The 13,156-nt window shown below is 47.6% G+C and overlaps 2 protein-coding genes and 1 long non-coding RNA gene across 5 annotated transcripts; all 3 read right to left on the bottom strand.

The window, feature by feature from the left end:
• Window positions 1-232: 232 nt before the first annotated feature.
• Window positions 233-4,416, bottom strand: LOC111930052 (uncharacterized). Of its 3 annotated transcripts, none has more exons than XR_015287923.1 (5): window positions 3,998-4,416; window positions 3,795-3,931; window positions 3,211-3,402; window positions 2,745-2,817; window positions 233-1,166 (listed from the first exon to the last, which is right to left on the bottom strand). It is a non-coding gene; the product is annotated as an uncharacterized LOC111930052 (long non-coding RNA). The 3 variants fall into 3 exon arrangements; XR_002865014.2 differs by having other exon boundaries at window positions 4,268-4,355; XR_015287924.1 differs by lacking the exon at window positions 3,795-3,931 and having other exon boundaries at window positions 3,998-4,355.
• A 1,102-nt stretch (window positions 4,417-5,518) lies between these two features.
• LOC111930334 (ciliary microtubule associated protein 1A-like) lies at window positions 5,519-7,906 on the bottom strand. The gene is made up of 6 exons (XM_023928355.2): window positions 7,416-7,906; window positions 7,094-7,294; window positions 6,772-6,873; window positions 6,296-6,417; window positions 5,742-5,879; window positions 5,519-5,631 (listed from the first exon to the last, which is right to left on the bottom strand). Exons 1-6 carry the CDS (start codon window positions 7,519-7,521, stop codon window positions 5,536-5,538), a joined length of 765 nt encoding a protein of 254 aa, XP_023784123.1. The 5' UTR covers window positions 7,522-7,906; the 3' UTR covers window positions 5,519-5,535.
• Window positions 7,907-9,534: 1,628 nt separating this feature from the next.
• Window positions 9,535-12,446, bottom strand: LOC111930337 (ciliary microtubule associated protein 1A-like). Its single transcript, XM_023928358.2, has 6 exons — window positions 11,430-12,446; window positions 11,108-11,308; window positions 10,786-10,887; window positions 10,310-10,431; window positions 9,756-9,893; window positions 9,535-9,645 (listed from the first exon to the last, which is right to left on the bottom strand). The coding sequence occupies exons 1-6, from the start codon at window positions 11,533-11,535 to the stop codon at window positions 9,550-9,552; spliced, it is 765 nt and encodes a 254-aa protein (XP_023784126.2). The 5' UTR covers window positions 11,536-12,446; the 3' UTR covers window positions 9,535-9,549.
• Window positions 12,447-13,156: the final 710 nt, after the last annotated feature.

The raw sequence follows: 13,156 nt of genomic DNA, 5'->3' as shown, positions 1-13,156 counted from the left end.
TGATGAATAGCTATTGTCAGGTTTACTTCACCCTGACCAGTGGTTGCACCAGTGGAGGTAGGCTAGGGTCAAGGAGATGGCCTCAAATAATCTACAATTTTCCTAACCCTATCCCTATCCCCCCTTCCTTAAGCCTTCCTTTATTTATATTTTTCTTTTTTTCTTTCTCTTTTAGAGCCTTGTCTATCTTGCAGCTTATTGAGGCTGGAACTCTGACTAGAAACGACAGATCACTTCATACGTCACACTTTATTGTTTTTTGCACTTTTATCACATTTCCAGAATCTTCTTTCAAAATCAATCCAACTCTGAGGTATATGTTTCTAATTTGTATTACAGAAAAATGCTGCCTCTTTTCTTCACTCAGGTATTTCCCTTTAGTTCAATGGATTATTTACAGCGTAGTGGAATCCACCACTTCAAGTACTGACTTCATATGATTTACTACACAGTAGTGTTATTACTGTATTAATAAACTTGTAAAACCTGGCCTTGACAGTATGTGATTGCAGACAATTTTTTCTAGAAGTTCTTGACCAAGAAAGTTACAGGTCTTCTTAGAATAAAAGTAAGGATAAATTCACTGCATATAGCTATTGGCAATTTTCAGTGAGAAACCAGGAATAAAAGCAAAAATATAACATAAAGCATAGACAGGTAGGAGTGGGAAGGGGAGGGAATAATAATTAAGGAGCATGACTTGTTAGAGGAGGTATATACTGTGAATTTGAGACTGGAAATTCAGATGGTTAAAGCTTGGACTTTTTTGGTGAGAAGGTTGAGAGGAAATGAACAAGCTATTTTGAGTAGGCTGGACAGGTAAGACAACAGTGCAAAGGGCTGCAGTGGGGGAAATCCTCATCCCACTGAACAGCACTCTTCTTTTTATGAAACTCAGGGTAAAATTTGCCTCCTGGGCTGCACACACACATTGCTGGCTCATATCTCATTTTTCATCCAGCAGTATAGCTAGGTCTCAGCTCTGCAGGGCTGCTCTCAATCCATTCACCACCCAGCCTGTAGTGAAAATGATGATTGCTCCAATCTAGGTGTGTGACCTTTCACTTGTCCTTGGTGAACTTCAGGAGGTTCACACTGGCCCACTTCTCAAGCATGTGAAGGTATCTCTTCCCTCAAGTGCGTATCAGTTGGATGAGCAGCGATGCCTTGTGAGATAAAAAAGGGGCTCTTCAACTTCAGACCATTAGAACTCATTGAGACAGACCTAAAGCAGACTGAAAGAGCCTTCTTGCCATTGTCAGAACTGGGATTTAAAAATGTACCATAAACATAATAAGAAATAATTTGCATATACGCTGAAAAGATAATATTTTTCTATACATATGTGAACTGTGCCTATATACTAATCATCAAGCATCCTAGTCAGGCTCAAACAGCCCACGTAAAAATGCTGAATCCTAGATAAGAAGCAAAAGGATTACTGGGAAATTAAAGAAAGATAATTGGCTAAACATACTTCTGAGGTCTGCAATATAAGTGTCACTATTTTATTGGATAAGTAAAATACCAGACCTTGTTCATTTTGAGCTACCTGACAAACTAGCTGCAGTTCTAGCTGTTAATCACTGCCTTTAATGGTTTTGATACAGATTCTCTCCTGCAGCCAAGTGTTACAGATATTGAAACTGTTGAGCAGCTAGTCACATTTTCTGATTCTGAGGAACTTATTTGCAGCTTTGGCCCAGACATGAGCAAAACCAGGCAAGGAGCTGCATTAATTTATGCCACTGTCAGACTCTCTCACGGTCTCTCTACCACTGGAGTTCCTCTCTGCCACAACCTTTCATGCTCTGACTAGGGATTTCCCATGCAAAAATATACATATGTGCAATGCACAGATGGTTTGCATATGCGCAGTAGGCTTAACATAGCTGATTTACTGTGTATGCACAGACCATCTGTGCAGCACATGTGCAGCAGGTCTGATGTGTACTGGACACATTGGACTTACTGTGCATGTGCTACACAGTTAATCTGCACACACACAGTAGCCACAGCTCTGACTGAGTTGCCAGACATCCAGATGGCCAGAGTCCTTAAATCCCTTCCAGAGAAAAAATGAAGATGGAATAAGGATGTTTGGTTTTGCTTGTTTTTTCTTCTGGTATAACATAGCTTATCCTTTATTCTCAAATGCAGGAACATATTAAAGTGGATATACCAGCTCATCATATTTCAGTCTAAAAAATAATTTCCCCCTGATAGAGAGCAATTCCCTCTGGTCATGCATGTCCAAAAACAACTACAGAAAAAAAACCAGAGCTGTGATAAAGATTCTTCTCTGTAAAGTTTTACAGAAAAAGCAAATCCATAACAAGCAAACTACACAGGCTTCTCTCAAAGAGGATTGGCAGCCACTTCAGATTTTCTGACTATAAAAATCTTTTCAATCTAGAAATATTTAAATTATTCAGGTTAATGCTCAGAACACTCAGCAACCCTGATCAATCACAAGCCACAGTCTCAGGAAGAGAGCTAGCTGTCTTGTGCCTTGCCTTTTGGGTGGTTGAGATTCAGTGTCTTAGACTTTACATGCTGCTTGCTTTCCCATTAAGACTGTGAACTAATAACACTGTCACTAATGTTTTTGGCAAATTTCCCATCAATAACTCTTCCCTTAAACTTAAACACAAAAGTAACTTATTAGACCCACCAATATTTTTGATAATTGCTAAACACACTGGCAGTTCCAATGTATGGAAAATTTATCTATATTTACTTACTGGGAAGAAGTCTGAAAACACTCTGCATCTGTGGCTGGCATGCAGCTTCTTTTGCATGACCTGAAAATGCACACTGTAATCTGCTCAGTTTCTTCTGCACTCTGGGGAAAGGACTCTCACATTTATTTGCACGCTCAGGCTGCCAAACTCCCAAAAGTGGCAGGAAGAGGTGCTTCTAAGCATTATTTTCAGCAGAAAATTCTGCTTACAAACACCAGCCCAAATAACCCTCTCCAGGAAAAAAATATAAATTAAGGGACCACTGAAAAATAAGACACGAAACAGAAGTTTCAGGTGTTCAAACATGCATTCATATTATGTGACCCAAAACTACAAGAACATATAGCTTTTAGATTAACAAAAAAAATCACATTGTTTTTTTCTCTTATTGCATGTTTCTGCCTTGCAGATATCATCAAGGTCTGTTTGTTGTGTTTTCAAGAGGAAATCATATTAGGTGCCTTACCCATAGGCACCAGGTTGTGAGGTGCATCAAGGCCTTCTCTACTCCATTCTGAGCCAGTCCCATTCACACTGACCTTCCTTGCCTCCCCTGAGCCTCTTAAGTTTGCCACCTGTCTCCAGGAACCCAGAGGGGGCATAATGCCTGAATGAGGCCTAATGAGTGCTGAGCAGAGTGGAATCACCCTTGAACCTTCTGGAAATAAGAGAAAACAGGAAAAGACCCCTCAGGGCTCCTGTGTGGCACTGGGCCTGGAAATGCTGCAGTCCCAGGCTCATATTCTTGCTGTAGGCTTTGTATCCACCAACATGGATGGAGCCTGGAGGTTTTATCACCCGTGTGGCCACATCATGGCAGAGTTCACCACCCTGGGATTCACATACACAATCCCTGAGATGACAGGTAAACCAGGATTAATGGAGGATGGGGCAGGGGCAGAGGAGGGAGGGGAAGAGTTGGGGGATCACAGCATATCTGCTGCTTCCACTTAAAAAACTGCGTAAGTTTAACACGTTGCAAGGAACCAAGCATCCCATCACAGACAGCTGCTCTGCAGATACTCCGCACTACCTTCATCCCTGTATCACCTTGAGTGGGAAGGACTCAGCTCCACCACTGCACATCTGTGGATGTCTCAGTATGAAGACCAAGGTCACTCTGAGTACCATTTCTCCAGCCCTTCTTCCAGGTGAGTCAAGCAACATTACTCATGGGTGCCCAAAACCTGCCCGGAAAGAAATCTGTCTGCTGCTGCCTCAGCACTGCTCCCATAGACCACCGCATCACTGACCTCATCTGTGAACGCAGGTAGGACGAAATTCCTTATGTAAATTAAAAAACAAGTTCTAAAATTTTCCTGCACCACAAAGGACTCAACATCCAGTCTGTTAACTAAAGCTTCATTTGCCTTTGTCCCTCCCCTGCAACAGCAACTTTTAACAAATATTTTCCTATTCTAACTTGGCCTTCTCTTGTAATCTTTCTAACTCAGATCTTCATGTAAGTTTAGCTAAAATATTTCCCATTAACCACAAGCGTTTCAAAATGAAGAGAAGGGCACCTAAAGCCCTGACAAGGAAGATGCCTGCTCGGGGTTGGACTGAGAGGAGCCGCAGGCAAACAAGGTCCCCAAGGCCCTTCCTCAGCAGGAAAACACGAACGGAAAACAAGGAGTAAAAAGCTCGTGAATGGAGATAACGACGCGTGAAACGGATTCGGCTGGAGGAAATTAGTGTAATTTACTGCTATTTATTCAGATAGCGAGGAAATTAAACCCCACTACCACCCACCCAGCGCTCCCTTTGTCGCCGTCGGAGCTGCCCCTCACGGCTGCCGGGTCCCGCCCGGAGCCGCCGCAGGAGCGCCTGGGCCCGCTCTGCCCAGGCTGCCGGCGCTGCAGCTCCTCGGCACACCATGTTCCAGCTCGGCACCGCCGGGGATGCGGCGGGACTGTGTGCCGCGGTGCCGGGAACTTGCCTTCTCCCCCATGCACAGACACCCAGCACAGCCCTTTCTAGTCCAGTGGTGCCTGAGCACAGGGCTTTTGTCAAATGGAGTAAGCCTGACCGAAGTGCTGGCTACAGAGCTGAGAGAGGCTCCTGCCTTGGAGCACTTGTGAGAGCTGCCCGCTCCAGTTCCCATCCTGTTCCCTAGGAATCAGAGACAAATCCTTTTGTTATCGCCAAATTGCCAGACGGGAGAAACAGCCTCCCTGGGGTGCAGTAGAGTCCCATCACTGGGCACAGTCAAGTTTGCAGTTGGCTGGGTGCTGGCTAGTCTCTTCTAGGTTGCCTTTCCCACACGAAGGCTGGATGAGGTCACCTTCCAAGGTCCCTTCCCACCTGGGCTGTTGCAGGATCCTATGATGATTGCATTTTCAGACTGGGAATAATGGTCCTTTCTCCTCAGCTGTCTGTGGTCTGGGGACTTGTCTGTGGAAATGAGCCTGTGGCAGGATCTGCTGCAGGGCAGCTGTGTTTCTGGGTACACCCTGGGCAGATGCCACCTGTGTGCACTGAAAAGGGGGATGCTGAGATGGGCTTTGTCCTTGGGGTCGGCATGGACTGTGGGGTGGACTGTGTAAGGCAGGGCTGGACAGCTTTCACAGTGTTTTGCTCTGGTTAGGTGAAATGGTGCTATTGGAGATGTCAGCCTGGCACATGCTCTTACCTCACTGCTCTCCCCTCTTCCTTATCCTGACAAGTTTTAACTGAGCCATAGACATGAAACAGTGAGAGCCATTGATCTGCACCCATGCACACCTATGCACACCTATCCCCACCCTGCCACAAAGGAGGAACAGAAAAAGGTCTCTACTGATATCTGTCTTTAATCAAGATGTGTTTCAGGTATTAAAGAAGCTTTGTAGATAGAATGTCGCAGTCCAAAAGTGTAAGCAGGGTCCCGGGCCTTGGTCACTGACAACTGGAAGGGAAAAATAGGAAGAAAAGAGTTGAAGATGATGCCTCAGTCTCCAGAGTTGAACTCAAGTGAAGGCTGTCCAGCATAACATGTTGGTGGCAAGGCTGTCTTACCTTTCCCAGGGTGTACTCTGCTGGACTTGGAACCCCATCCTTGCCAGCAAGTTTGGTTCTAAGTCCCATTGTATACTTGGGAGCCCTGGTTTTGTAGACATCCAGTTCCACCCTGTTAAACGCTGCAGGACCTGGTGTCTGCAAGAGAAGCAATGAGGTTGGTGGGTAAAAGAGGCAGTGGGGATTCTTGCTTGGGTGCTCATGAGTACTGAGCTGCTTCTGGTCAGAGGAGCAGAGTGGGAGGTCTGGGGCCTTAAGAAGAGAGGGCTCCTTGGGAGGAAAGGGTGATTTCTCAGAGGATTGAGGAGATTAGTGCTACTAGTGCCAGTGAACTGGACCGTGCCAAAGCTGCTGGTGTGGAAAAGTGAGGGACGGCAGGTATTGGTGTTACTGGTAATAGCAGAGCCAGAGGACTTGTGGCTTCTTGGGCTTTGCTGCAAGTGCAAGGAAGCGTGTGCTATGTGGGGATATGGCAAGCACTGGGGCCCTTCTGCCCTGAGGAGAACACCTAAGCTTCTGCTGCTGTAGTCAGAGAACAGAAAAGCATAGCTCACCCTTGCAAAGTCTTGAAAAGCGCTCTGGTATTGACTCTTCCCTTTCAAGGAGTAGCATGGTTCAGCACGGGTGTATGCTGTGTGGGGTCCCAGAATCCTGGGCAGGGTGTAGGTGGCAGGACCTGGAAATGGAATAGGAAGAGAGTGTGTAGGTCAGTCCTATGGAAAAGGTTGCAATGCCTGGGTGGAAGAGAGTCAGCCTGCCAAGCTGGCTGTGAGGAGCAGGAAGAGTATCCTGCCCCTCATCCCAGTGCTTCTGGCCTCTGTTGCATGTGGTGGGCATTGGCTGTTTGAAGCTAGAGCTGTTGGTTCCTCTGTGAGATGGAAGAATTTGGTGCTCTGGGACAGCAAGAAGCTTGTTGAGCACACATTATGTCCTGCTGCCTAGGCATTTTGCTAGGCCTGTTGAAGAAGCTGCAGATGCTCCCCAGAGGACACGCAGGCTGTAAGAGTGTCTGTTTCCCCAGGTTCTGTACCTGGCGTTTGGAAGCCTTTTATGTCCTTGGGTCGGGACTTCAGGCTGTTCGCCTGTGCAGTTTGGTAGATGTGTTTGTTGGCAGGATCCGTGGTATAGTCACCTGGGACAGAGAAGAGGCAGAAGAAGAAGTGAAGCTTGGGACCTAACTTAAACTGAAGAGGAGAAGTAAGAAGGAGGTGCTCAGTCTTGCTTGTTTTCTGCCTGGAACTCTCTGAAGCCCATTCAGGGCTTGAGCAGAGAGTTTTGTGCCCAGGTGGCACATGGCAACAGTAAGGCATGCTTGCCTGGCCTGGAAGAAGGACTGCAGAAATGCTACTCACTGGGTCCAGGGGTGACTTCTATCTTGGTCTTGGGACGTGAAGTCATTTGTGCTGATGGAGCTTCATGCTTCCCAGTTTTGGTGATGGATGGATGGATGTAGTACCGAGGACCTGGTGAGCAGCTGTATTCGGCGGGACATTTGGTCCCTCGAAATGAGTATGCAGGAGCTCTGTACTTGGTAGGATCATGAGCTGCATGACCTGGGAAGACAAGCCTGTGAAAGGACCTGTGCCTGCAACTGTGTAGTGAAAGGAAGTTTCTAAGTGGAAGTAAGCGGTGTGCTGTGCCTCCTGCTGCCACTGCTTCCCTGTGATAATTTACCTGTTGTCCCAGGGAGCCAGTACTTGGGACCTGGGGTAGCGAACTCTGCAAGGATTGGGCCCCGTCGGGTATGAGGTCTCCAATTTCCTACCCAGGGTCCCTCCATGCTCGTGGCTAAATAAACTACAGGAAAAACAGGAAAGCTACCAAGGTCTTTCCTGACACAGCCCTGGTACGGAGCTTTCCTGTAGCCCAGAGTAGGAAGAAAGTGAAACTAGCATCACGGAGTAAATTGATAGAAAGTGAAGAATAAGATGTAGCAGATGGAGGAGAAGGAGGAATAGGGGAGAAACAGCAAGTTAGAAGCAAAGATTCAGCAAAAACTCCTGCTGTGCCTTCAGGCAGTAATTGTTGGCCAGGCAAGCAGCAGTGGAGAAGCGCAGTGCTGGCCTGGCAGGGAGGAAGTCTCTGGCACGTATACACATCAACTTGGTCAGCTGGAGTGTGGTGCTGCCTGGGTGTGGTGCTAGCAGGGACACCAGCTCCTCCGTGACATCATAATCCATTGCTAGGTGGATCCATCCTCATTGATGTCCATAGCCAGGTGATATCCCAAAGGGCCATTCTCACCCAGTGATGAGCAAAGCCCACTGTGATGCTGAGACCCCTGCAGCTGTTCGTGCTGCAGTGCTGCCGTATTGCCTGTATGGCTCCTCTGGGGCTGGGCAGGGGGCAGCCATGGAACTGGCTCAGTCTGTTGTGGGGCAGCCCCAGTTTGTCCTCACACACCCCACATGTGCACAGACATCCAGCACAGCCTTTTCTAGTCCAGTGGTGCCTGAGCAAAGGGCTTTTTTCACCAAACAGGATGAAAGAAACTTATCCAGCGCCAATTTGTTGTGAATTAGCAGACACTTCTTTATTTCAGTGCCAGGAACATTGGAGATGACTCCTCCAAATTTATTCTAATTAGCAAAAAAATTTCATCCATTTTATATGCTTTTTTCTGCTGTGTCAAGTTTACATAAGTTCTTTTACATACTATGCACAATATGACCATTCTTAAATTTAACCTTTAAAACTATTTGTTTCACTAGTTATATAACTTCAATAATACTGCTACCCCAAGACAAACACTGGCCGTATCTATTTAGATCTACTGACTGGAATCCTTGATATTCAAACTAAGATGAGGAGGGTAGGGGGTTTCCAAGCAGTCTAACTGGTGTGCATGAAAATTTCCATAGCTTCTTGAACAAGGCATAAAATATCTGCTAAATTTGTAAGATTTCACTGGTTGAATACTTCAAAAACAGCACTCCTAACATTCCTATACCATATGCTTAATGATTTTCTACTCTCAATCATAACGAAAAATTTTTCTTATTACATCATTTTTTTTATCACTATATTTATAACAGGCTGAATAGACTGAAGTGCTGGCTACAGAGCTGAGAGAGGCTCCTGCCTTGGAGCACTTGTGAGAGCTGCCCGCTCCAGTTCCCATCCTGTTCCCTAGGAATCAGAGACAAATCCTTTTGTTATCGCCAAATTGCCAGACGGGAGAAACAGCCTCCCTGGGGTGCAGTAGAGTCCCATCACTGGGCACAGTCAAGTTTGCAGTTGGCTGGGTGCTGGCTAGTCTCTTCTAGGTTGCCTTTCCCACACGAAGGCTGGATGAGGTCACCTTCCAAGGTCCCTTCCCACCTGGGCTGTTGCAGGATCCTATGATGATTGCATTTTCAGACTGGGAATAATGGTTCTTTCTCCTCAGCTGTCTGTGGTCTGGGGACTTGTCTGTGGAAATGAGCCTGTGGCAGGATCTGCTGCAGGGCAGCTGTGTTTCTGGGTACACCCTGGGCAGATGCCACCTGTGTGCACTGAAAAGGGGGATGCTGAGATGGGCTTTGTCCTTGGGGCTGGCATGGACTGTGGGGTGGACTGTGTAAGGCAGGGCTGGACAGCTTTCACAGTGTTTTGCTCTGGTTAGGTGAAATGGTGCTATTGGAGATGTCAGCCTGGCACATGCTCTTACCTCACTGCTCTCCCCTCTTCCTTATCCTGACAAGTTTTAACTGAGCCATAGACATGAAACAGTGAGAGCCATTGATCTGCACCCATGCACACCTATGCACACCTATCCCCACCCTGCCACAAAGGAGGAACAGAAAAAGATCTCTGCAGGTGTCTGTCTTTAATTAAGATGTGTTTCAGGTATTAAAGAAGCTTTGTAGAGAGAATGTCGCAGTCCAAAAGTGTAAGCAGGGTCCCGGGCCTTGATCACTGACAACTGGAAGGGAAAAATAGGAAGAAAAGAGTTGAAGATGATGCCTCAGTCTCCAGAGTTGAACTCAAATGAAGGCTGTCCAGCATAACATGTTGGTGGCAAGGCTGTCTTACCTTTCCCAGGCTGTAGTCGGCTGGACCCGGAAACACACCCTTGCCAGCAAGTTTGGTTTTTAGACCCATTGTATACTTGGGAGCCCTGGTTTTGTAGACGTCCAGTTCCACCCTGTTAAACGCTGCAGGACCTGGTGTCTGCAAGAGAAGCAATGAGTTTGGTGAGTAAAAGAGGCAGTGGGGATTCTTGCTTGGGTGCTCATGAGTACTGAACTGCTTCTGGTCAGAGGAGCAGAGTGGGAGGTCTGGGGCCTTAAGAAGAGAGGGCTCCTTGGGAGGAAAGGGTGATTTCTCAGAGGATTGAGGAGATTAGTGCTACTAGTGCCAGTGAACTGGACCGTGCCAAAGCTGCTGGTGTGGAAAAGTGAGGGACGGCAGGTATTGGTGTTACTGGTAATAGCAGAGCCAGAGGACTTGTGGCTTCTTGGGCTTTGCTGCAAGTGCAAGGAAGCGTGTGCTATGTGGGGATATGGCAAGCACTGGGGCCCTTCTGCCCTGAGGAGAACACCTGAGCTTCTGCTGCTGTAGTAAGAGAACAGAAAAGCATAGCTCACATTTGTCGGCTCTTGAAAAGCGCTCTGGTATAGACTCTTCCCTTTCATGGAATAGCATGGTTCAGCATGGGTGTACACTGTGTGGGGTCCCAGAATCCTGGGCAGGGTGTAGGTGGCAGGACCTGGAAATGGAATAGGAAGAGAGTGTGTAGGTCAGTCCTATGGAAAAGGTTGCAATGCCTGGGTGGAAGAGAGTCAGCCTGCCAAGCTGGCTGTGAGGAGCAGGAAGAGCATCCTGCCCCTCATCCCAATGTTTCTGGCTTCTGTTGCATGTGGTGGGCATTGGCTGTTTGAAGCTAGAGCTGTTGGTTCCTCTGTGAGATGGAAGAATTTGGTGCTCTGGGACAGCAAGAAGCTTGTTGAGCACACATTATGTCCTGCTGCCTAGGCATTTTGCTAGGCCTGTTGAAGAAGCTGCAGATGCTCCCCAGAGGACACGCAGGCTGTAAGAGTGTCTGTTTCCCCAGGTTCTGTACCTGGCGTTCTGTAAGCTTTCAAGTCCTTGGGTCGGAACACCATCGTCTGTGCCGGCGCAGTATGGTAGATGTGTTTGTTGGCAGGATCCGTGGAATAGTCACCTGGGACAGAGAAGAGGCAGAAGAAGAAGTGAAGCTTGGGACCTAACTTAAACTGAAGAGGAGAAGTAAGAAGGAGGTGCTCAGTCTTGCTTGTTTTCTGCCTGGAACTCTCTGAAGCCCATTCAGGGCTTGAGCAGAGAGTTTTGTGCCCAGGTGGCACAGGACAACAGTAAGGCATGCTTGCCTGGCCTGGAAGAAGGACTGCAGAAATGCTACTCACTGGGTCCAGGGGTGACCTCAGTCTTGGTCTTTGGACGTCCCATCATATGTGCAGATGGACCCACATACTTCCCAGTCTTGCTGATGGATGGATGGATGTAGTACCGAGGACCTGGTGAGCAGCTGTATTCAACGGGACATTTGGTCCCTCGAAATGAGTATGCAGGGGCTCTGTCCCTGGTAGGATCATGAGCTGCATGACCTGGGAAGACAAGCCTGTGAAAGGACCTGTGCCTGCAACTGTGTAGTGAAAGGAAGTTTCTAAGTGGAAGTAAGCGGTGTGCTGTGGCTCCTGCTGCCACTGCTTCCCTGTGATAATTTACCTGTTGTCCCAGGAATCCAGTACTTGGGACCTGGGGTGTTGAACTCTGCAAGGACTGGGCCCCGTCGGGGATGAGGTCTCCAACTGCCTACCCAGGGTCCCTGCATGCTGGTGGCTAAATAAACTACAGGAAAAACAGGAGAGCTACCAAGGTCTTTCCTGACACAGCCCTGGTACGGAGCTTTCCTGTAGCCCAGAGTAGGAAGAAAGTGAAGCTAGCATCACGGAGCAAAGTGAAAGAAAGTGAAGATGTGAAAGATGGAAGAGAAGGCGGAATGGAAGCAAAGCAGCAAGTTAGAAGCAAAGATGCAGAAAATCTCCCTGCTGTGCCTTCAGGCAGTAATTGTTGGCCAGGCCAGCAGCAGTGGAGAAGCGCAGAGCTGGCCTGGCAGGATGGTAGCCCCCAGCGTGTGTGCACGCAAACTTGGTCAGCTGGAGTGTGGTGCTGACTGGGTGTGGTTCTTGCAGGGACACCAGCTCCTCCGTGACATCATAATCCATTGCTAGGTGGATCCATCCTCATTGATGTCCATAGCCAGGTGATATCCCAAAGGGCCATTCTCACCCAGTGATGAGCAAAGCCCACTGTGATGCTGAGACCCCTGCAGCTGTTCGTGCTGCAGTGCTGCCGTATTGCCTGTATGGCTCCTCTGGGGCTGGGCAGGGGGCAGCCATGGAACTGGCTCAGTCTGTTGTGGGGCAGCCCCAGTTTGTCCTCACACACCCCACATGTGCACAGACATCCAGCACAGCCTTTTCTAGTCCAGTGGTGCCTGAGCAAAGGGCTTTTGTCAAATGAGCTCTATCACCCTGAACTGCTGGCCACAGAGCTGAGAGAGCTGAACTGCTCAGAGCTGACAGAGGCTTCTGCTTCAAGGCATCCTTGAGAGCTGCCCACTCTAATTCTCACCCCATTCTCTGGAAATCCAAGGAGAATCCTTTTTATATCACCGCTTTGCCAGGGGGGAAAAGACAACCTCCCCAATAATTGGAAGTAAACATGCCCTGTCTCAAACTTGCACTTCCTTGCTTCAGCCCTTCCATTAACAGGAGCTCTGGGGGGAACAGAGTGAGTAAACTGCTGATGTGGCTTAACTTCTGTCCAGTCTCAACAGCTAGTTTTCAAATTCTTATTTAGCAACAATGTAAGAATAGCCTTATTTGGGGGTGAAAAAATGTTGAGAGTTAGCTGTAACTGCCACTTACTGTGCCTGCAGGCATTTACAATGGGACATCTGAAACGAGACGGGGAGTTGATAGTGTCCAATGCTTGTGCTTAGTATCTTTTTATGCTTTTTCAAGGTCTCTGTGCTATTAGAGAGGAGAGAGAGAGCAAAGCTATCAGTAATCTCAGTTGTTCTTGCCTCTACATTTGAGGGCCCCCAGTGTCTGCATCACTCCTCAGATGCTACAGATGTCTTCAAGCAGATTTCTCCCTTTAATTCCCACTTCTCCAGGTTGTTTTGGGAGTTCATGGTCACCAGGATTTTCAGTGTTGATGCTTCAGGAACACATGAACTCTTTCAAGGTTTCCCTGGGAGGGTTAAAGACAGAGTTAAGTTTAATTAATCTGATTTTTCCAGTAGTGGATGAATGTCTATGCCTACAATATGCGTCCTCCTGCCAGGTTTTTCTGTCCCCAGATTTCATGACTCTTTGTTAGCACTGCCAGTCATTACCCATGCTTTGTTTTAGTGACTCTTTAAAGTTTTCAGTCTCCAAGTTTTT

Source organism: Cyanistes caeruleus, chromosome 6 (genome assembly GCF_971803275.1).
Source record: "Cyanistes caeruleus chromosome 6, bCyaCae1.hap1.1, whole genome shotgun sequence".
Taxonomy (NCBI): Eukaryota; Metazoa; Chordata; class Aves; order Passeriformes; family Paridae; genus Cyanistes; species Cyanistes caeruleus.
Note: the sequence above shows the minus strand (reverse complement) of the source record. Positions and strands in the feature narration are given on the sequence as shown.